Genomic DNA, 25643 nt, shown 5'->3' with positions numbered 1-25643 from the left:
GCGTAGGTGTCGAACTCCAATTTGTTGGGGTGAAGTGGGTCAAAGAGAAATCAGGAGTACCGATTTGGTTTTGGAGACGAATAATAAGATTGATATTATTCGGGATCATTTGAAGAAGGCTCAAGATAGACAAAAGTTGTATGCCGATAAACGTAGATGAATGATCGAATTTCAAGAAGGTGATATGGTGATGCTTAAGGTTTCGCCATGGAAAGGGATTATTCGGTTTCGAAAACGGGGAAAGTTAGCTCCTCGATTTATTGGGCCATTTAAAGTTTTAGATCGTGTTGGTGAAGTCGTATATCGTTTGGAATTACCTGAAGAGCTTGCGGGGATTCATAATACGTTTCATATTTCTCATCTCCGTAAGTGTCTTGCGGATGATTCATCTTGGGTGCCATTAGACGAGATTGAACTAAACAATAAGTTAGAGTATATTGAGGAACCGATTGCTATCCTCGATGAGAAGGTCAAAAGGTTGAGACATAAGGAGGTTAGGACTTTTAAAGTCTAATGGCGTCGTAGTAAAGGTTCCGAGTTTACTTGGGAGCCCGAAGAATTTGTGTTAGTTTATCTTCCCTCTTGTCATGCGGCTTGGATCGCAAGGACGCGCTCCAATTCAAGTGAGGGAGAGTTGTAAGACCCAAATATTTCACCGTACATATGTGTAAATATGATCTTTGAAGTGTGGGTGTTCGTTTCATAATTTAAAAAGAAGGCAGAAACTGGTCTGGGCGTTTGGCGCGCCGCGCGACTGGTCTGTGACAGATTCCCTCCTTTTTAAATTAGATATTTTGAGGGTAAATTGGTAAAATCACATGGGGTCCGACTTTAAGGCCCTAAACCAGTTGTTGGGGCCTCATTAACTCCATTTCCACCTACATCAACCTCATCCATTCAATTTTAGAGAGAGAGGGTTTGTCTAGAGTGAGAGAGCTCAAAATAAGGAAGAAGAAGGTTGAATCGGGTCTAAGTGCAAGCTTTAAAGTTGTCCATCTATCCTCTAGCTTCGTTTTGATACTAGTGGTATGCTCTAATCTTAACTTCCTTGTTTAATTTGATTAATGGTTAGGGTTTGGGGTAGATGATGAACTTAAAACCCATTTGTGGGTAAATTGGGTGAAATTGGGTCATGCAGACTCAAAGATGGCTAACTAGGGTTTTTCAAGTATAAATTGTTTTTTATAAGCCTTAATTAGTTAGTAAAATTGCTAGCACACCTATATGTATGTAAGTGGGCGTTGTGTGGGTTAGTGGATGACCCGAAATGGGTGTGTTGACCTTAAATTGGTCAAACGGGTCAAAATGGACCTAGGTTAGTTAATATTTGTGATTAATGCATAAACCTTGTGTTGAAGGGTGTTTTAAACCTATCTTGGCTAATGTTAGGGTTTTGGTGTGAATTGACCCAATTTTAGGGTTAAGTGTCCAAATGGGTCAAAATGACCTAGTAATGGTGAGTGTGTGAGTTTGACCAACTTGAATGAATGATTGATTATATGTACATTGTAATAGGTGCGTTACCTTGAAGTTTCAAGCTTGGTTTATCTATTCACCGAAGGCGTAAGGTGAGTGAAATAATTATATGCGTACGTATATACTGTATTTATTTGTTGTAGCGTGAGATGTGAAGTGTCGATGTGCTAAGACACCACATTTCACGTGACGAGTGAAGTGTCGATGTGCTAAGACACCACTCAAAGTAATATGATGGGTGAAGTGTCGATGTGTTAAGACGCCTCCTGGGGTGAAGTGTCGACGTGTTAAGACACTACCCGGAGTGAAGTATCGATGTGCTAAGATGCCACTCCGAGTAAGTTGAAGGGTGAAGATGCCACTCCGAGTAAGTTGAAGGGTGTATGTGTATAATTATTGCATTCACTAAGCGTTAGCTTACCCTCTCATTGTTTATCTTTTTATAGGCTCCGGCGTGGACAAGGGTAAGGGCATTATTTTGAATTAGAGATCCCGCTTTGTTGATTGGGGGACGTTTTTTGGATTGAGTTAGCTCTTGGAGTTTGACCGAGACTTGAGTAGTTTAACTCCAAACACCGTGCTCGTAGTGTCGTTTGGAAATTAAACTAATGTGGTCGAAACTCAAACTTTTGTATGAACTCGTAAAACGGCCGATGTGGGCCCCACTTTGTAAAACTTATTTTATGTTTGAATCGTGTTAGTTTTACATATTGGAACTTGTTGTTAAAAGCGTTTCATCTAAATAGGTCGGGAAGTGGCCAATCTTTTTCACGTTTCAAGACTTTTTGGACAGACAGGTTTGGCGTGCCGCGCCAGTAGCTGATCAAACAATTTTTATTTTTCATTTTTGCATATTTCGTTTGCATAAGGGTTGGGTTGTTACATTAACTAATTTGAAGATAGGTTCGACAGATTCTAATGATTTGTCATTCGATTAGACAATACCCCCTATCTATTAATAGTCAATAGTCCAATGTCCACAAGTGTCGGTCTTTTGTCCAAACCTTAATTATGGTACAAAATCTAATAACCCCGTCATAATATTTAGTCTAACATCGTGATTACTTAGGCTCAAATAAGCATAATAATAACTTAGTTACGAGACACTAATTTAAAAAGGAAGAACATAGCTTACAGTGGAATTTAATCGCGTAGCGTTACACGGACAGAGTTCTGACTTTAAAAACTTACAACATTCGCTAACATAACCTTATTATTATTAAACTTTAATATTAAAATTATAATTAAAATATAAATATAAATATATATTTAAGAGAGTGAGAGATAGATTGAATCTTGTGTTAAAACTCGCAGAAAACTGGCGAATTTATAGGATGTGGCCTGCTACAGTAACTCATGCGGTTGCATGAGATTTTAGTACAACTCTCATGCACTCGCATGGGCTCATGCACTCGCATGGGCTCATGCACTCGCATGAGTTTTATGCCTATTTCCCATGCGATCGCATGGCCGTCAGATCCAGCTCACATATTTTTTGTTTGCTAGTTTGTCGACGTTATTTAATATAATATATAATATATAAATAATTTATATAATTATTTAAATATTATATTATATTCTTGTGCATAGTTGACTTGTAATTTTAGCTCCGTTGCGTCGCTCGTTCATAGCTGGCTCAGGTCCCGGTTCCGGTTTTTCGAACGTCCTTTCGTATAATTTAATATCTTGTACTTTGCGTTTTGCGGCTCGTACTCTTGTAATTTTGAGACGTTTCTCATCAATAAATTGAACCACTTGGATTGTACTTTGTACTTTTTAGCTTTTTGATCATTTGCGTCTTCAAATCGTCGTTTTCTTCTTTTGTCTTCGCACTTATTTATTTAAACGAATATTACATAAAAATAGAACAATTACAACTAAAAGCTTTACATATTGAAAGGATATTGTGCCTAAATATATGTTCATTTGGAGCACTATCAGAAGTTTTCATAGATGACATTTCAGTCTTCGGTGATACATTTAAATCATGTCTAGTTAATCTTGAACGAATGCTTATTAGATGCGAGCAATCAAATCTAGTTCTTAATTGGGAGAAATGCCATTTCATGGTTAGAGAAGGCATCGTTCTCGGTCATAAAATCTCAAAGGAAGGAATTGAAGTGGATAGAGCTAAAGTAGATGTAATTGCTAAACTTCCACATCCTACCAATGTTAGATGAGTTAGGAGTTTTCTAGGGCATGCCGGTTTTTACCGACGTCTCATAAAAGATTTTTCTAAAATTGCCACTCCTATGAATAAACTCCTTGAAAAAGATGCTCCATTCATCTTTTCGGATGAATGCATCAAATCTTTTAATATTCTTAAATAAAAACTCACTAATGAGCCGATCATGATAACTCCAAATTGGAATCTACCATTTGAACTTATGTGCGATGCAAGTGATTTTGCAATGGGAGCCGTTTTAGGACAAAGGATTGAAAAACGATTTCAACCTATCTATTACGCTAGTAAGACATTACAAGGAGCACAAATGAATTACATAACAACTGAAAAAGAACTCCTTGCTATTGTCTTTGCTTTTGACAAATTTCATTCATATCTCGTTCTAGCAAAAATGGTGGTCTATACCGACCATTCTGCTCTTAGATACTTATTTTTAAAACAAGATGCTAAACCACGATTAATCCGTTGGATCTTACTCTTACAAGAGTTCGATATTGAAATCCGAGACAAAAAGGGAGCAGAAAATCTCACCGCTGATCATCTTTCTCGTCTTGAAAATCCCGAATTAGAAGTTCTAAACGAATCAGCCATACAAGATAACTTTCCTGATGAATATCTTTTGAAGATCGATTATAATGAAATTCCATGGTTTGCAGACTATGCAAACTACTTAGTATATGGATTCCTTGAAAAAGGGTTGTCGTACCAAAAACAAAAGAAAACACTATTTCTGGGAAGATCCACATTTGTTTAAAAGTTGTCCCGATGGAATAATCCACCGATGTGTATTCGGGGATGAAGCTAGTCAAATCTTAAACCATTGTCACACAGGACCAATAGGAGGGCATTATGGGCCTCAACTAACAGCAAGGAAAGTCTATGACGCTGGATTCTATTGGCCTACAATTTTCAAAGACGCACACCTTCTTTGTAAATCCTGCGATGCTTGTCAAAGGGCCGGAAAAATAAGTCAACGTGATGAAATGCCACAAAATGTCATTCAAGTATGTGAAGTATTTGACGTTTGGGGTATTGACTTTATGGGTTCATTTCCAAAATCTCATAATAATCTTTACATTGTCGTTGCCATTGATTAGGTATCTAAATGGGCGGAAGCACAAGCTCTCCCAACTAACGATGCACAAGTTGTAGTCAACTTCTTAAAACGTCTTTTTGCAAGGTTTGGAACACCGAAAGCTTTAATAAGTGATCGGGGTACTCATTTTTGTAACAATCAACTTGAGAAAGTTCTCAAAAGATATAGAGTAACTCATAAAATCTCAACCGCTTATCATCCACAAACAAGTGGACAAGTTGAAAATACCAACCGAGCATTAAAACGTATTCTAGAGAAAACCGTAGGATCAAATCTGAAGGAATGGTCCATGAAATTGGAGGATGCACTCTGGGCTTTTAGAACAGCCTACAAAACTCCAATTGGAACCACACCTTTTAAACTCGTTTACGGAAAAGCATGTCACCTACCAGTAGAAATTGAGCACAAAGCATTTTGGGCTTTGAAGACATGTAATCTTGATTTACATGAAGCCGGGCGTCTACAGTTAAGTCAATTAAACGAATTAAAAGAACTAAGACATGAAGCATATGAAAATTCGTTAATCTATAAAGAAAGAACGAAAAAATGGCATGATAAAAGAATTAGAAGTTCAAAAGAATTTAAGGAAGGAGATAGAGTCCTTCTTTTCAATTCACGATTCAAGCTATTTCCTGGAAAATTGAAATCAAGATGGTCTGGACCATTCATAGTCAAAAGAGTTTTTCCATACAGAACAATAGAGTTAATAAATTCAAATGGGATTGAATTTAAAGTTAATGGTCACAGAGTTAAACATTACATACATGGTCCGATGGAAGTTGACAATGAAGTTAATCATAATTTCACCACTCACAAAAACCCTCAGAATGAAAACATAAATATGTTATCAACAACATATGAAAAACCAAAATTGGAAGACGGGGAAGCTTCAAATTGGAGTGATGAAGAAGAATTCCTATACAAACCTCCCATTCCAAGAAACGAAGAAAAATGTAAACAAGAAGTTCAAGTAGAAGTGAAAGAACCAAGAAAAGATCACCCGGAAAAGGTTAACAAACCAACTCTACTTACTAAAGTAGGAGACCCTGGTGAATTTATCATTTCTTACTTGCTTAATGATGGTGCTATGTATAATGGACTCGCAGATTTAGGAGCAAGTGCAAATGTTATGCCTCTTTCCTTATACAAAAGATTAGGTGTGGGTAAATTAAGACCAACCAGAATAGGTGTTCAATTATTTGATCAAACCATTAAATACCCGGTTGAAATAGCCAATAATTTACTTGTTAAAGTGGGAAGTTTGACCTTTGTTGCAAACTTCATAGTTATTAATATGGAGGAAGACCTTGATATTCCTCTAATTTTAGTTCGCCCATTTTTAGCAACCACCGAAGCGTTCATTGATGTAAGAGAAGGTAGAATGACACTTAGGGATGGTGACAAATTGGTTACCTTTGTGAACCGAAAGTTTAGATCTCCACCAACCAAAACTGTTGAACCCATAAAAACGCTTATGTGTGGGGAAGATGAAGAAACACCTAATGATAACCCGATAACAAAGAACCCCGTTATTGATACGAAATTAGATGAACCTGTTTTCAACAGTTCAACGAAGAAACTTTATAAACTGATTCAAGATGCTAGGATTAAGGGGAACTTTAAGTTATGTAACCGATTAGTATCCAATTTATCGCCTAAAGAAAAGGCAATGTTAGTTGAATTTGTGAAAGTTACAGAGGAAATCAACAATTGGCTTGAAGCAAAAGTCAGAGATATACAAGTTGTTGATAGTCCAATTGAAAACGAAGTTAATCACAATTTCGACACCACAGCTAACTAAGTGTGGGGAGAATCAAGTCTTTTTAAGGATAATATATATTTCTGTTAGAGTTAGATTTTCTGTTTTCGTGTAGTTCTCGAGAATGGAATCCGAATGGTCTTTCCCTAGCAGACCCTAAAGAACTAGTCTTCTCCCTCTATTCTGAATTTTTATTTTTTTAGGTTTTACGAGATGAAGAATTCCTTTGATCTGAACCATGGTCTATTACTACACGCTATGATTACTAAACGTAATAATAACATCTTTCCGAGTCAACTGGTATCATTCATAAGAGGCAAAATGGACGAAGTGAGGAAAGAGCTCAGGAAGAATCATCACAAGATACATTTTGGTAAAGGAAAATCAAAATCCGCAACAAAAAGAAGAGCACGACACCTTGAAAGATGACATAAATGCAGAAAATGGTCACACGAAGGTAAATGTTCGAACAATCAAACATATTCAAATACCGAATTTGTTACTCTATGCAGAGAAGGACCGTTCATATGTTTAGAAGAAAAGTTATTGAAGAATCGAGGTTACGCTTATATAGCTATGGAAAACCAAATCACACGACTCTCCTATGAGTCGGCTAAAGCAGGTCTCTGAGAATTCTTTCTCAAAGGTAAGTATGTACAGTTTTTATTGCTTTTAACCTTTTGATAATAAACGCTGAATCGTTCGCTATAAAGTATTAAATTGATATTCAATAAAATTAGGTATGCGAAACCGAAATTATTGATATCATACAAAAATTTATTACATCACTACGAAATTTACCATTTATTCATAAGGTATAAATATCTTTAATCAATCAATCCAAAATATTTCAAAAATTCGTCAGGAGTAAAACTAGGTAAAATAGCCGAAATTACTTTACCCAAAAGAGGGGCGTATATTTTTGATAATATTTGATTGATTAAAGTGGGATAAAAGACCAAAAAGATTTTTAATTTTATTTTTACCTTGTTTTTAAAATTAATATATAAATATTAAATTAATATTGTAAATCTTTTTAAATCAATATATTTAAGTTTTTAAATATTTTAAAAATTAATATTTTTAATATAAGTTTGTAAAATTAATGTATAAAAATATTAATGATATTAATATGAATTTTTAATTTTATGCATTTTAAATTTAAGTTTGGTGTGAATTTAAAAACAAAAATGTACTTTACTTCATTAAGTTAAAAATATGATTTCTAAAATTCGTCATAAGTTGAAGACTAGGTCATGGAACCGAAATTGCTTTACCCGATGGCGGGACGAAAAATTTTGTTATCATTATTTTTAATATTATTGATCTAAAGTATACCAAAAAAAAATAAAAAATTAAAAAACCAAAAAATCTTTGCTTTTAAAACAATTGCTTTAAAAACGACAAATTTTAAATTTTGTCGAGGGACGGACTAGGTAAACATACCAAAACCACCTAAAGTAAAAGGAAACAAAATTTTTTTTTAAAAAAATTATTCATTTAAATTGTTTTAATAAATAAAGGTTTTATAAAAAAATATAATAAAAATATTATGTATGTTTGTAGTTTATCTAATGTACAAAACAGGGTAAAACAACGCACTTTCAAAGACTGGCATTAAGTTCAGCAAAAGCTATTAATTTTGACGACAAAACGAAAAACAAGTGTGATGTAACAACAGACGGAATGAACAAATGATGTGCACCATTTATTATTCAACATAAACAACAATATGTTTGGAAACTTTGGTAAATTTAATCATTTTTCTACGCTAATCACCCTCAATAATTTAAATTTCTACTGATTTCTTGCAAATGAGGGCATTGCAAGATCTTAAGTGGGGGAAGGGGTTAAATTCTTTCAGATTTTTAAAATTTTAATTTAAACACTTGGTTACCATTAAAAATACTAGTAACGCAGTAGTTGTATTAGAATCTAGTGCTCTCTGATAATAAAGAACAACCCTAGTCTTATATACTGACTACCCACTTCAAGTAAAATTTTAAATTTTTTTTCTTTCAAATAAATGAATTCAAAATCATGTTTATACATATTTATGAACGATAAAACTAGGTGTTAATATCGAAATTGTCGTTACCTCGTAAAGGACATAAATTGAGAAACAACCCAAAACGCTTGAATTCATTAAAAAATGAAATAGAGGAGAATAAAAAGGCAAAGAAAGAAAAATAAAATCCAAGTGTGGGAAAAATTTACCAAGTTATGAACATATATCACATATTTTTGTACAAATAATTGCAGGTGCTTTTGTTTTGGACAAAATTAACAGTTTTACTCGATTTACTGTAATATTCGAAAGAAAGATGGATCTACACGATGAATCAATTCCATCATTAAAAGGAAGTAAAGTCTTCCGAAAAAGACACGCGCTTCTTGATTTAGGTCAGGAAGTTGTCGTCCAGACCAGCTGTAGGTTGACGAAAAATCTAGAAAAGCCATCTCTAAAATCAGCAGGAAATCCACGGACTTCAGCATCAAACAGGGTCGCCATGTGGTCAGACTTATCCTAACCATGAGAGGATCTGTCTCGTAAAATAGGGAGGGCGCCGTGAAAATTAGCTTGATAAGACTAATGAATCAGACCCCCAGAAAGGATAATCTCCTTAAAGATTAAAAATCAGCTTTTAAGACTGATATTACTCAATCCTTGAGATTGACCTTAAAGATTGAGAATTACAAACTCATGGAATTCGATGATATCTAAATTCGAGCTTGAACGAGAAAATATTTTGATCAAAATTAAAACCGATTTGTTTTCTAAAAAACCTATTTTTAATGCGTTCATTACCATTGAACGTAAAATCCTAAGAATTCACCTGGAATTCATTAGGTCACCTGAACCAAATTGGGTGTCAATCGTAAGAACGGTGGTTGCATAGCATGGTCGAAGACAGGACCTTGTGCCAGACTGAAAAACTATAGGGTGATCTTTACTATTGCTCCTACAAAGGATAGTAATTGCATCCGACACGTTGTGGACCATGAACATCTGCATGTCATTAGACATTGCCTTAACAGTTGCATGTTCATCGCTTTCCTTTACAACCGGACGGTAATTTACCGAAAGGTAATATACGGAGCAAGTAACTGGACGTGTGCTTTCCTAATACAAGGTTAGCAAGTGGGTGACACAAAACCTCAAGTTTTGAGCTAAAATTTTCAAATCTGAAACCCACGAAACCCACAAAAATAATTTGCAAACACCGGTGAAGGGTTATTTCGGAAAATTTATCTAGGGTAAAAACTAGATTGAATTTTCAAAAGATCAAATATTTTCATAAAGATCCAATTTCCTAACGGATCTAAATTTTTATAGTCATGTGGGACTGTAAACCACATCGTTACCATCATTGTTCATAACCGCCGTATTGAAATCACTGATGTACAAAGTGTGAAGAATAAAGAAGTGATTCTAGTAAAGTTTTATTCAAGATCTATATTGCTTGAGGACAAGTAACGCTCAAGTGTGGGAATATTTGATATTGCTAAAAACGAACATATATTTCATAGCATTATCCTTCAAGAAAGACAAGCTTTTAGTTGCAGTTGTTCTATTTACAAGTGATATTCGTTTAAATAATAAAAGGTGAAGACAAAAGACAGATTCGACGATTTGAAGACGCAAACGACCAAAAAGCTAAAAAGTACAAAGTACAATCCAAGTGGTTCAAATTATTGATGAGAAACGTATAAAAATTACAAGAGTACAAGCCATAAAGCGCAAAGTACAAGATATTAAATCGTACGAAAAGGCGTTCGAAAATTCTGAACCGAGACATGAACCAACTTTCAGCGCGCGACGCAACGGACCAAAAATTACAAGTCAACTATGCACAAGAATATAATATAATATATAATTAATTATATATATTATTATATATTATATTTATCAGCAGCCCACGTTTTAATCAAGAGATGAGCTGGAATCCAGAGCTCCGCACTCGCGGAGCTGTGAGGAACAAAACCTCCGCACTTGCGGAGTAACACAGTGATCAAGTGGGCCTATAAAAGGCAACGAATTCTGCTCGATCAAACACACCTTTTCTTTTTCTTTCTCATATCATATACGATATATATATATTTATATTTTATAATTTTAATTTTAATTTAAGTTTAGTAATAATAAGGTTATGTTGGCGAATGTTTTAAGTTTGTAAGTCAAAATTCTGTCCGTGTAACGCTACGCTATTAATAATCATTGTAAGTTATGTTCAACCTTTTTAAATTAATGTCTCGTAGCTAAGTTATTATTATGCTTATTTAAATCGAAGTAATCGTGATGTTGGGTTAAATATTAAAGACGGGGTAATTGGGCTTTGGACCATAATTGGGGTTTGAACAAAAGAATGAAACTTGTGGAAATTGGACTATGGGCTATTAATGGGCTTTATATTTTATTAACTAAATGATATCTAGTTAATTTAATATAAAGGTTACAATTTGACGTATCTATAAGTAACCACATACGCTTAATCGGGTACGGTGGGCGGGATATTTATAAATACAAATTATTGTTCATTTGACCAGAAACGGAGATGGATTAATAGTTAATGGACTCATTAAAACAGGGGTGGATTACATTCAAGGGTAATTGGTGTAATTGTTGACAAAGTAGTAAAACCTTGGATTACACGCAGTCGATAACCTGGTGTATTCATTAAAAAAGTATTAAGACCTTGTTACAGTTCGAATCCCCAATTAGTTGGAATATTTGACTTCGGGTATAAGGATAATTTGACGAAGATTCTCGCACTTTATAATTATGACTGATGGACTATTATGGACAAAACTATATAGACATATAGAATAATCCAGGACAAAGGACAATTAACCCATGGTAATAAACTAAAATCAACATGTCGAACATCATGATTATGGAAGTTTAAATAAGCGTAATTCGTATATTTTATATCTCATCGTACTTTTAATTATCGCAATTTTATTTATCGTCATTTTTATCGCACTTTTAGTTATCGCACTTTTATTTATCGTAATTTACTTTACACTTTAAATTAAGTTGTATTTATATTTAATATTTTACATTAGGTTTTAATTGTGACTTAAGACATAAAATCGACAAACCGGTCATTAAACGGTAAAAACCCCCTTTTTATAATAATAATAATACTACTTATATATATATATATAAATATATATATATATATATATATATATATATATATATATATATATATATATATATATATATATATATATATATATATATATATATATATATATATATATATATATATATATATATACAAATATAGTTTAAAAATATAGCGTTAAACTTGGCTAGTTCCCTGTGGACGAACCGGACTTACTAAAAACTATACTACTGTACGATTAGGTACACTGCCTATAGTGTTGTAGTAAGGTTTATGTATATCCACTCTAATAATAAATAAATAACTTGTCTAAAATTGTATCGTATTTAATAGTATTTCGCAATAAAAATATAACTATTTCGTAAACACCTCGCATAACATCAAGACAATTAACCCAGGATAATAAATTAAAATCAAAACGTCAAACATCATGATTACGGAAGTTTAAATAAGCATAATACTTTTATTTCATATTTCATCGTACCTTTATTTACTGTCATTTTAATTACTGTAATTTACTTTATCGCAATTTAAATTCTGTCATTTATATTATCATCATTTATCTTTACGCTTAAAATATAAAATCGACAAACCGGTCATTAAGCAGTAAAAACCCCATTTTATAATAATATTATATATAATTATATATATTTTATATAAATATAGTTGTTAAAAATATTGCGTTAAACTCAGCTAGCTCCATGTAGAACGAACCGGACTTACTAAAAACTACACTACTCTACGATTAGGTACACTGCCTATAAGTGTTGTAGCAAGGTTTAGGTATATACATTCTATAAATAAATAAATAACTTGTGTAAATTGTATCGTATTTAATAGTATTTCGTAGTAAAATAATAACTATTTCATACTACACCTCCGCTGCTACATCAATATGTATAACTATTACATTCACAAAGCGTTAGCTTACCCTCTCGTTGTTTACCTTTTTAGGCTCCGACGTGGACAAGGGCAAAGGTATCCGTTTGGATTAGTAGTTGCTCTCGAGGGTTTAGCTTTTGGAAGATCGGCCAAGATTTGGGTAGTTTAACCCCCAAATACCATGCTCAAAGTGTCGTTTAGAATTTAAACTAATGTGGTCGAAACTTATATTTTGTACGAAACTCGTAATTCGGCATATGTGGGCCCGGTTTCATAAAACTTGTTTTATTATTGAAACGTATTAGTTTTACTTATATTAATGTGTTGTGAAAAGCATTTCATCTAAAAGTGTCGGGAAGTGGGAGATCTTTAAGCGAAAAATGGTAAAACCGAACAGAAGCTGAAAGGTGTTGTGCGAGCCGCGCACAACAGGGGTCGCGCGCCGCGCACCCCACTGTATATATAAAAATAAAATTGTGTACTATTTTCGGTTGGTTAATGGGTTGGGTTGTTACAAGTGGTATCAGAGCATGGTCTAAGGGATTTAGGCGACTTGAGATGGGTGCCTAGACTTAGACTTTATTGTGTATGCGCTTTATGCAGGACTTGTAGGAGACGAGTCGGACAAGGATTGGTTAGTGCCTAGGTTTACGTGAACTAACCTTGCGCTAATTGTTTTGTGTTGTGTTTGTAATCATCAAGCGAGATAGACGTTGTACTAGCAAGTTAATGCGACGTGCTCGCGTAACAATAATTAGCTACCATTGTTACGGGTTCAAATCGTGTCAAACAAGCGATGTACGACGATTATTGAGCAAGATGGGGCGGTGAGGTGTATATATATATGTATGTGTGTCATGTCTTTCGTTTCGTTATTTAACATATTCCGTTTTATAGAATGAAGATGAGAAACGGACATGATACCAGTGAAGGAGGTACGACCGAGGATGCCGAGTTCACGGCCAAAGTTGAGGCCATTTTGAAAAGGCATCACACGGCCTTCCTTGAGGACTTTAGGAAGATGTTCTTAGATTCAATTGACGAGCAAGTATTCAATCTCATCAAGGAACAAGTGAAGGTAGTTCTTCACGAAGATAATGTTGGAAGACGAGATTTCTATTATAAGAACTTCAAGGATTCTCAACCTCCCACCTTTGAAGGTGAACGGGACCCACTTAAGTGTGCCCGTTGGATCTCCAATATGGAGGGGGCTTTTCGTACTTGTGAATGCCCTCTCGATAAGAAGACAAGGTACGAGTGTAGTATGTTAAGGGGCGATGCCAAGTTGTGGTGGGACGCAAAAATCCAACTCTATGGTGAAGAGCAATGTATGGAATTCATGTGGGATGAATTCAAGGCAAAATTTTTCAAAGAGTACCAAACTTCGACCGATCTTTCGAGGCTTAAGGATGAGTTACGTGCTCTAAGGCAAGGTTCGATGGATTTGAACACTCTCAAGTCCACTTTCTTATCAAAGACCTAATTTTTCCCGGAGTATGTCGAGAATGATCACATGTTAAAGGAAGACTTCTATCGAATCTTGAACGACAACTATTAAGAGAAGATTAGTGTAAACGCGGTGAAAACGTTTGATGAGTTGTTCGACATGGCTAAGGGTTTTGAAGCGATCATTTTGAGAAAGAGTGGTTTTACCTTTGGCAAAAGAAAATTTGAAGTTTTGGGTCAATCGAATTTTTCAAGTAAGAAAAACAAGAAGGGCTCCAAAAGTGTTAATAGTGTGAAGAAGAGTGTTTCCGGAGGTTTTCCTTATTCTTGCCACAATTGTGGGTGAAAGGGGCATATGGCTCGTGATTGCACGAACCCGGCAACAACCAAACTCACTTGTTTTAATTGTAATAAAGAAGGACACCAGAAGTCGGAGTGTCCCGATTTGTATGGTGATCAAGTGAAAAAGTTAGAGAAAGTGGCGGGTACGGCTAGGGGTCGAAACTATTTGATGACCCATGATGAAGCCAAGCAATCCAACAAAGTTGTCTCAGGTACGTTCATAGTTAACTCTAATCCGGCAAGGATACTATTTGATAGCGGTGCTAATTTATCGTTTGTGTCTCCGCGATTTGTGTCTAAGCTTAATAAGCCGCTAGCTAAGTTAAGTCATCCGGTAGAAGTCGAAATAGCAGATGATAAGACGGTGCTAGGGGTTGATGTTTGTAAAGATTGTGATGTTGTGTTTGGTACCGAAACATTTAAAATTGATCTCATTCCGATGACTTTGGGTGAGTTCGATATTGTGGTTGGTATGGATTGGCTCGATCGTTATAGAGCCGATATTTCATGCCATGAAAAGTCTATTCATGTGAAGACCCCTAGTGGGGGAGAGTTAATTATTCATGGCGAAAAACGAAGAAGACTTGTGCCATTATGCACTTACGCACAGGCACGTCGTTTCCTTAGTAGTGGTGTCATGGCTTTTCTTGCCCATGTAGTAGATACTCATGAAGAGCCATCATCTATTCGTGAAATTCCGGTAGTTAATGAATTCGAAGACGTTTTTCCGGATGAATTACCGGGTGTTCCGGCGGAAAGAAAGTTGAATTTCGCATTGAGTTGGTTCCGGGTGCTACTCACATTGCTAAAACTCCCTATCGTTTAGCACTGACGAAAATGCAAGAGTTGTTAAATCAAACCCAAGAGTTGCTTGAAAAGGGTTTTATCCGACCGAGTACTTCGCCATGGGGCACTCGGTTTTATTCGTGAAGAAGAAAGATGGTAGTATGCGGATGTGCATCGATTATCGGGAGTTGAATAAAGTGACGATCAAGAATCGTTATCCATGCCTCAGATTGACGATTTGTTTGATCAACTCCAAGGCGCGACTTATTTTTCTAAAATCGACTTACGGTCCGGCTATCACCAAATGCGTGTCCGTGAGGAAGATATCGAGAAAACGGCTTTTTGAACGCGTTACGGGCATTTTGAGTTTATAGTTATGCCTCTTGGTCTTACGAATGCACCGGCGGCATTCATGGATCTTATGAATCGAGTGTGCCAACCTATGTTGGACAAGTCGATAATTGTGTTCATCGATGACATTCTTGTTTATTCTAAGACTATGAAGGAACACGAACGTCATTTTGAAGACGTTGCGGAAGGAGAAGTTGTATGCTAAACTTTCCAAATGTGAATTTTGGCTAAGGGAGGTTCAATTCCTTGGCCATATTGTGAACAAAGAAGGTATCCAAGTGGGTCCGGGGAAGATAGAAATGGTAAAGAATTGGGAACAACCGACTACACCTACGGAAATCCGAAGTTGTCTCGGATTGGCCGGTTGTTATCGTCGGTTTATCCAAGACTTTTCTAAGATCGATTCTCCATTGACGAATTTGACGAGGAAGGACGTGAGATTTAATTGGGAAAATGAGCAAGAGATCGCTCTCCAAATGTTAAAAAAAAAGTTATGTCAAGCTCCGGTGTTAGTATTGTCGGAAGGGGTAGAAGACATGACGGTTTATTGTGATGCCTCATTAAATGGAATCGGGTGTGTTCTAATACAAAGAGGCAAAGTCATCGCTTACGCCTCTCGACAATTAAAGGAACAGGAAAAGAGATATCCTACTCATGATCTTGAATTGGCGGCGGTGGTGCATGCGATGAAAATTTAGCGCCACTACTTGTATGGTGTCAAGTGTACGATTTATTCGGATAATAAGAGTTTGAAACATCTTTTTGATCAACGGGATTTGAATTATTGTCAACGTAGATGGATGGATGTGGTAAAGGATTATGATTGTGAGATACTTTACCATCCGGGTAAGGCGAATGTGGTCGCGGATGCGTTGAGTCGAAAGAGTTAACATCCGGCGATACTAGTAGGATCGTTACGCATGATTATTACTAATGATTTTCTTGTAAAGCTTGGTGAGATTCAAATTGAAGCTTTTGTTAACAACAAGCATGAAGAACGAATCGTGAGGCAAACGGAGTCCATTACCTTAGGCCCGCATGGTTTGTTGTCCTTTCAAGGAAGAGTGTGGGTGCCTAGAATGGGAGATTTCTGACAAGTGTTACTTGATGAAGCGCATAAGTCAAAGTATTTCATTCATCCGGGAGCGACAAAAATGTATCTTGATTTGAAGAAAGAGTATTGGTGGTCGGGCATGAAACGTGATGTTGTTAAGTATGTTGAGCAATGCGTCACATGTTTGCAAGTTAAGGCCGAGCATTAAAAACCGTATGGTATGTTAAAACCTTTAGAAATCCCGAAGTTACCATGGATTTCATCACGAAGTTACCTAAGACGACGAGAACCCAATTTGATACGATTTGGGTGATAGTTGATCGATTGACGAAAAGTGCTTTGTTTCTTCCCATTTAGGAAACGATATCATCGGAAGCTTTGTCAAAGTTGTTTATCAAGGAGGTGATATCGAGACACGGGGTTCCTATATCTATTGTTTCGGATCGGGATACTCGTTTCACATCTCGGTTTTGGAAAAAGTTTCATGAAGATATGGGTACACAATTGAGATTGAGCAAGGCGTACCATCCCCAAACGGACGGTCAAACCAAACATACGAATCAAACATTGGAGGATAAGTTACGGGCGTGTATTATCAATTTCGGTGGTAGTTGGGATGAGCACTTGCCCTTGGTGGAATTCTCGTACAACAATAGTTATCATGCTAATATTGGAATGCCACCTTATGAGATGTTTATGGGCATAGGTTTTGAACTCCGATTTGTTGGGGTGAAGTGGGATAAAGGGAAATCGGGAGTACTGATTTAGTTTTAGAGACGAATAGTAAGATTGAGATGATTCGGACTCATTTGAAAGCGGCTCAAGATAGACAAAAGTCGTATGCCGATAAGCGTAGACGACCGATTGAGTTCCAAGAATGTGACATGGTGATGCTTAAGGTTTCGCCATGGAAGGGTATTATTCGATTTCGAAAACAAGGAAAGTTAGCTCCTCGGTTTATTGGGCCATTTAAAATTTTAGCTCGTGTTGGTGAAGTTGCGTATCGTTTAGAATTACCCGAAGAACTTGCGGGGATCCATAATACATTTCATGTTTCCCATCTCCGTAAGTGTCTTGCGGATGATTTCATGGGTGCCATTAGACGAGATTGAGCTAAACAACAAGTTAGAGTATGTTGAGGAGCCGATTGCTATACTCGATGAAAAGGTGAAAATGTTGAGAAATAAAGAGGTGAGAACTTTTAAAGTTTAATGGCGTCGTAGTAAAGGTTTCGAATTTACGTGGGAGCCCGAAGAGTTTGTGTTGGTGTATCTTCCCTCTTGTCATGCGGCTTGGATCGCGAGGACGCGCTCCGATTCAAGTGGGGGAGAGTTGTAAGACCTAAATTATTATTGTACAACAGTGTAAATAGAGTACATGAAGTGTGGGTATCCTTGTGTAATTAAACAGAGGTCAGAGTCTGCCCAGACATTGGTGTGTGCCGCACAGGGGTAAGTGTGCGCGCCACGCCCTGCTCCTGTACACAGTTTCCTGCTTTTTAAATTAAAGTTAAATGAGGGGCATTCTTGTCTTTTCACATGGAGACGAGTTTAGGGCATTAGAAGCCAGTTGTGTGGTGGTTGAAAACACATTCAACACTACACCAACCTCATCTCCTCCCCAAATTAAAGTTCTAGAGTGAGAAACATTTTGAGAGAGAGAAAGCTCAAATCAAGGAGGAAGAAGTTGATTTCGGGCCAAAAGGCGTGTATTAAATTTATTCATCTAATCAGTAGCTACGTTGTGATTGTGGTGGTATGCTCTAATCTTGAATTTCTTATTTTAATTTGTTTAAGGGTTAGGGTTTTGGGTTAGTGATGAACATAAAACCCATATTTGGTGATTTTGGGTGTTCTTGGGTAAGATTGGGTCATGATTACTCAAAGATAACTAACCTAGGGTTTTGAATTGATAAATGAATTTATGAGTCATAATTGGTTAGTTAATTACTAGCACACCTAGTTATTAAGTGAATGGGTGTTAATTGGGGTAGTGGATGACCCGAAATGGGTGTGTTGACTTTAAAATGGTCAAATGGATAATGATTGACCTAGTTGAGAAAGATGAGTATGAAACACCCCAATTTGGTATTAGTTAGTGTTGTTGGACCTTAATCACTAGCTTTTAGTGATTTATGATGGTCTTGACCTTAAATGGACGGTTTTGGTATAAATGGGGCATTTAATGCATTAAATCATTAAATGCACATGAGTGAATTGTTGGTGTTTACTCCAACTAGTATGTGTGTTGATTGAGTACTTATTGTATTAGGTACTTTGCTTTGAAGCTTGTGGAAGTATAGAACCGTCACCGAATCGTTAAAGTGAGTGGAATAATTATGCATGTATGTATATAATGTATTTATTTGTGTAGCGTGAAATGTGGGGTAGTCGCGGTGTTAAGACACCACATAATACATAACGAGTGGGTTGGTCGCGGTGTTAAGACGCCACTCCGAAAATTAATGGAATGTGGGGTAGTCGTGGTGTTAAGACACCACATAATATGTAATGAGTGGGTTAGTCGCGGTGTTAAGATGCCACTCCAGAATTTAATGACATGTGGGTTAGTCGCGGTGTTAAGACACCACAATGTCATAGAGGGTGGGTTAGTTACGGTGTTAAAATACCACCCGGGGGGTTAGTGATACGCGATGTTAAGTACACTAATGGATGTTGCGAACTCCGATGGTCTTTGCAATCACCAACTCCTTGTATGAATGGTTAACCATGGTTATGTGTCGTAGTATAGCATATTATATTGTTCGTGTTATATGCTATTGTTTGTGCTAGTTCGTGATATCGTGGATTTAGCTTTGTACGTTGAAATGGTATGCTAATTTAAAATGCTAGCGTGTATGAGGTATTTGTGTAAGTGATGGCAAGTAAGTAGGTTATATATGTATATGTATAACTATTGCATTCACTAAGCGTTAGCTTACCCTCTCATTGTTTACCCTTTTAGGCTCCGGCTTGGACAAGGGCAAAGGTATCCGTTTGAATTAGTAGTGGCTCTCGAAGGTTTAGCTTTTGGAAGATCGACCAAGATTTGCGTAGTTTAACCCCCAAACACCATGCTTAAAGTGTCGTTTGAAATTTAAACTAATGTGGTCAAAACTTATATTTTGTACGAAACTCGTAATTCGGCATATGTGGGCCCGGTTTCGTAAAACTTGTTTTATTATTGAAACGTATTAGTTTTACTTATATTAATGTGTTGTGAAAAGCATTTCGTCTAAAAGTGTCGGGAAGTGGGAGATTTTTAAGCGAAAAATGGTAAAACCGGACATAAGCTGAAAGGTGTTGTGCGCGCCGCGCACAACAGGGGTCGCGCGCCGCGCACCCCACTGTATATATAAAAAAAAAATATGTACTGTTTTCGGTTAGTTAACGTGTTGGGTTGTTACATCTTTTATGTGTTGTTTGATGATGAAATTTATCACACCTTGAATGTTTTATTATTATATTTGTTAAACAAGAATTTGAAAATCGATAACATATGTCAAATCATACTGTTACTATTTAAAATGAAGGTATATAGTATGATCGAAGAATTCAAAAATAATTATGATTTTTGTGAGGTTGAACCAGGTATTTTGAGTCCCTCTTATAATGCTAAATAAATAAGTACCATTTATGACAAAGAAATAATATTTGTAATGGAAATTGAAAGAGGATGGTGGGAGAATTAATGTAGTTCATTTATTCTGACGAAGTTAACAACGACAAGTTTCTTAGTCGAAATATGTGGTTCCATGGGTCATTAAACTAATTAACTTTAGTATTAAGAATAAGAACACATAAAACTGTATTCATTGATTGTATTATAATTATAATGCTTGAATTGGTGAATACTATGAAACACAACTACTCTATTTATACAATTACAAAGGCCTATCTTTGGAATGGAGCCTAACTATTCTTGGAAAGTATTCAATGGAAATACTAGCCGTTGGAATTGATTGTAGCCTTGCTGTCGAACTCTAAATATGGAAATGATGAATGGTTTCCATTCTGATCCTATTCTTTGAACATTCTAACACTCCCCCGCAAGTTAAATAGTGGGATTGCCGATATTTAACTTGGAGAGAACATCTTTAAAGAGTCTTCCGTTAACTGACTTTGTTAGGATATCTGCCAGTTGGTCTTCTGATCTCACAAAAGGGAGTGAGATGATTTCTGCTTCGAGTTTTTCTTTGATGAAGTGTCTGTCTATCTCAACGTGTTTGGTTCTGTCGTGTTGGACTGGGTTTTCAGAAATAGCAATTGCCGCTTCATTGTCACACATAATTTGGATGGGATGATCGGGTGAGAAGCCAATTTCTGTTAACAGTTTCTTAATCCATAGAGCCTCAGTTACTCCTCTAGAAATTCCTCGAAATTCGGCCTCAGCACTAGATAGAGCAACCACTTTTTGTTTCCTGCTTCTCCATGTAACTAAGTTGCCTCCAACAAGGGCAAAATATTCGGATGTCGATTTCCGATCTCCTTTTTCTCCCTCGTAGCCTGCATCTGTGAAAATCTGTGTTTCTAGGTGATCATTCTTTTTGAACATGACTCCATCACCTGCTGTTCCCTTTAGATATCTGATGATTCTCTAGACTGTATCCATATGATGACGTTGTGGTTGGTGCAAGAATTGACTAACCACTCCCACATCATGTGCTATGTCTGGACGGGTATGAGCAAGGTAGATTAGTTTTCCCACAATTCTTTGGTACTGACTTCGATCAGCTGGTTTTGCATCGGCTTCTATGTATAGTCTTTGGTTTGAATCATTGGAGTGTCTGCGGGCTTGCAATCAACCATTCCTGTTTCAGCAAGAAGATCGAGAATATATTTCTTTTGGCATATAAAAATTCCTTGTGGGGATCGTAGGACTTCAATTCCAAAAAAATATTTGAGTCCTCCGAGGTCTTTCATTTCAAATTCTTTAAATAAGTTTGATTTTAGTTTTGAAATTTCCTCTTGATCATCCCCTGTGATAATCATGTCGTCAACATAAATGATGAGACATGTAATACGTTTATTTTTCCTTTTTAAAAACAGAGTATGATCAGAGTTACTTTGTTTGAAACCATATTTTTTCATTGCTAAAGTAAAGCGCCCAAACCAAGCCCGAGGGGATTGTTTTAACCCATAAAGAGATTTTTTAGGAGGCAGACTTCCCTTTCTTTGAAGTCGGATGCAAAACCGGGAGGGCCTTCCATGTAGACCTCTTCCTTGAGTTCTCCATGTAGAAAGGCGTTTTTACGTCAAACTGATGAAGTGGCCAGTCTTTGTTTGCAGCTACTGAGAACAGGACTCTGATAGTATCGATTTTTGCTACTGGTGAAAAAGTTTCAGAATAATCAATACCATAGGTCTGAGTATAGCCTTTAGCTACAAGTCGAGCTTTGTATCTTTCAATGGTACCATCAGCTTTGTGTTTTATTGTAAAGACCCATCGGCAACCAACTGGTTTCTTTGATTCTGGAAGGACACATTTTTCCCATGTATTATTTGCTTTGAGAGCTTCTATTTCAATATCCATCGCTTTCCTCCAGTGAGGAGACTTTAGAGCTTCTTCTACTGAGTTGGGAATTTTCTCAGAGTATAATGCGGAAGTGAATTGTTTGACCTTTATTGATAGGTTTCCTTTGACGATGTTTGCCATTGGATATCTTGACCTTCGAGGTTCCCTTTCGGGAGAATATCTCTTTGGTGGGATACCTCTGGTTATTCTTGGTGGAAGTTGGTATGGTTGTTCGTTCACTGTTTATGGTTGTTCGTTCACTGTTTGTTGTTCAGTAGTTTCAATGATTTCGGGTTCAGAGTAACCTGTAGATTGTTCCTGTCCTGCAGATTGTTGCTGTTCTGACAAGTCTTCTTCATTTTCATGATTAGTATTTTCAATTTCAAGAATATTTTCAAGAATATCTGTACTTACCTCAGTTTCGGGTAGATCCTCGGTTGTGGAACTGACAGGTAGAGTACCATGAGTTATTTCTTCTGATGACAGAATATCTAGCCAACTCACAGTGTCATCGGATATCACCTCCCCCTAACTCGTGTGTTGGGTAGCATAGAAGTACTCAGTCTCCAAGAAATCACAGTTCATGGTTATGAATATGTGTTTTCTTTTGGGACTATAACATCTGTACCCCTTTTGATTAACTCCATACCCGAAAAAGACGCATTTTTCAGCACAAGCATCAAGCTTGGTTCGTTCATTTTTCGGTATATGAACAAACACAGAGCATCCAAATATGCGGGGTTGGAGAACAAGATGGGAAGGGGGTTTAAAAATTTAGATAGGGTTTGGATAGGGTTTTGAAGGTCGAGGGCTCTCGTAGGAAGCCTATTAACAAGGTAAGTTGCTGTAGCAACAGCTTCGGGCCAGAATGATTTAGGAACTTTAGATTCGATCATTAAGGGCCGAGTTATTTCTAGTAATATTCGATTTTTTCGCTCGGCCACTCCGTTTTGTTGTGGAGTGTGAGGGCACGAGGTTTGGTGAATAATACCGTTGTCTTGGCAAAAACGTTTCATTTGAGCATTGATAAATTCACCTCCATTGTCAGACCTTAGAACCTGTAAGCTACTTTGAAATTGAGTTTTAATCATTGCGTGAAAATCGGTGAATTTATCAAACACTTCAGATTTGTTTGTCAAAAAATATGTCCACGTCATACGTGTACAATCATCAATAAATAATAAAAAATATCGCAAATTATGTCCCCCATTAACCCTAGCGGGTCCCCATACATCAGAATGAACTAAAGAAAAAGGACGTTTGGTCCTTGAAATACTTGTCTTAAAAGAGTTTTGGTGGCTTTTAGCCAAAATACAAGTCTCACACTTAATATTTTTATTTGAAGGAAAAATCTAGGAAATAAAATATTTAGATAACCAGCAGAAGGGTGACCAAGACGTCTATGCCACAACCAAGCCTGTCTGTCAGAGGATCCGTGAGCTAGCATGACATTTTCGTCTCGAGTAACTTCATCAACATAGTATAGTCCATCTCGTTCAGTACCACGACCAATGATTTTCTCCGTTCTGATGTCCTGTAAGATACAAAAGGTAGGGTGTAACAACATAGTACAATTAAGTTCTTTTGTGACGTGACTAACGGACAATAATTTGTGAGAAAGGGCGGGAACGTACAAACAATTTTTTAATTTTAAGGTCGGTGATATTTCGATGGTTCCCCCTCCTTTAACATGTACGCCACCACCATTTGAGGTTTTTATTTGTTTTTTATTGGTTGTTGATAAAGATTTTATATCATTTTTTTTCAAAGGTCATGGTGTCGGTTGCCCCACAATCGATAATCCATTCGTTCTTTTGAAACTTATTTGACACAATATTAACGGATGACTGATTTTTATTTTTATAAGACTGTTTATACGGATCAGGAAATTCAGGGGGTTTAGTTTTAAAACTTTCTTTATTTGAAGGACCAGTAACAGAAATGGGGGGGGGGTCTTTTGTAAATTATCAGGTAAGGGGGGGTTTAAACGAATATGGGTATATCCCAACCCTAACCCTAGCCCGTTCATGTTATCTGCTCCACCTCCATCTGATTTGGGCGATTTGGGCATTTTGGAAGAATTGGGTGATTCAAACCCTAATTTGTCCTGTTGGTTTGATGTATTTGATTTGGGTGATGATACAACCCTAATCTTGTTAATTTTAATCAGTGGAGAAGAAGGAGTGGGTGAACCAAACCCTAACTCCGATTTACCTCCGGATGATGACGGTTGCTCAGTGGCGAGTAACCAGAATCCTTTAGTGGTAGCGCCGGAGTTGTTGACCTCTGGGTTACCTCTGGTAGCCGCCACCGTCGCTACAGCTGTTTTTCCTTTTTTATGGCCATCGGCCCACCAATCTGGATACCCAATTACTTTGAAACACTGATCCCTTGTGTGACGTTTCATCCCACACTCGGTGCATTCCAGTTGGTCTTTGTCTTTGTTTTTATCTTTGTATGCAAATTGATTGGTATTTGGCCGTAGTTGGTTTCTTGTTATAAGAACAACTCCATCTAAATCTTGGGATGTAGATGAGATTAAGCCGGTACCAATACCAGAGTTGCTTGTTGTTCCAGTTTTTGCACCAAGTATGGTCTGATTGGCATTTTCTTTGCGTATGGCAGCATATGCTGCTTCAGCAGTGGGTAAGGGCTCTAATCGAAGGAGTTCCCTTTTGATATTATCGTGTTTGTGGTCTAGGGCATTTAGAAATTGAAACAGTTTCTGTTCAGACCTAATATTATTATGTTTGATAATATCACTGGGTAATTCCATAGGATTTGGATCCCTAATGTCGATTTCCCCCCATATCCCTTGTATTGCTAGCCACAATTCCTCTAAGGTTTTACCTCCTTGTCGGATGTTGTAGGCTTTGGCATGTAAATCAAAGGTTTGGAGTTTATCTTTACCTGAACTGTAGGTGGTGATCAGGGCATTCCATAATGCTTTTGCAGTTGGAAATTGAGTCAAGTTTGTTGCTATTTGAGGCTCGATATTCTGAATAAGCCATGAAAACACCACCAGATCTTCTTGATTCCACTTTGGGCTGTTGTTTGCAGGAGGATCCTCGGTTAGATGATTCAGGAGGGCATCGGATTTACCCCCGATTGCAACCTTCATCATCCGGGACCATAGTGAGAAATTCGAATTATCCAGCATAATGCTGATTTTCAGGCCATCAGATAGCCTGTGTGTTTGTGTTTCATTGTTGTTTTGGGTTTGGATTTGGAATAGTTTGGCCAGTTGGCTGGTTAACTCAGTAATGAGTTGGTTGTTTGAGTTGTCGGATTCTGCCATGGTGATTGATTAAAAACAGGAAAAAAAAGGCAAATGATTGAGTTGATTGTGATGGCGATCCCAGGATCAGCAACACAGCTCTGATGCTATATTAAGAATAAAAACACATAAAACTGTATTCATTGATTGTATTATAATTATAATGCTTGAATTGGTGAATACAATGAAACACAACTACTCTATTTATACAATTACAAAGGCCTATCTTTGGAATGGAGCCTAACTATTCTTGGAAAGTATTCAATGGAAATACTAGCCGTTGGAATTGATTGTAGCCTTGCTGTCGAACTCTAAATATGGAAATGATGAATGGTTTTCATTC

At 36.7% G+C, this 25643-nt stretch overlaps 1 protein-coding gene across 1 annotated transcript; it reads right to left on the bottom strand.

Annotated features, from left to right (window-relative positions):
- Positions 1-22266: 22266 nt before the first annotated feature.
- On the bottom strand, positions 22267-25321 carry LOC139903655 (uncharacterized). The gene is made up of 4 exons (XM_071885819.1): positions 23954-25321; positions 23401-23557; positions 22644-23143; positions 22267-22551 (listed from the first exon to the last, which is right to left on the bottom strand). The coding sequence occupies exons 1-4, from the start codon at positions 25319-25321 to the stop codon at positions 22267-22269; spliced, it is 2310 nt and encodes a 769-aa protein (XP_071741920.1).
- Positions 25322-25643: the final 322 nt, after the last annotated feature.

This window comes from Rutidosis leptorrhynchoides, chromosome 1 (assembly GCF_046630445.1).
Source record: "Rutidosis leptorrhynchoides isolate AG116_Rl617_1_P2 chromosome 1, CSIRO_AGI_Rlap_v1, whole genome shotgun sequence".
Classification (NCBI taxonomy): Eukaryota; Viridiplantae; Streptophyta; class Magnoliopsida; order Asterales; family Asteraceae; genus Rutidosis; species Rutidosis leptorrhynchoides.
Note: the sequence above shows the minus strand (reverse complement) of the source record. Positions and strands in the feature narration are given on the sequence as shown.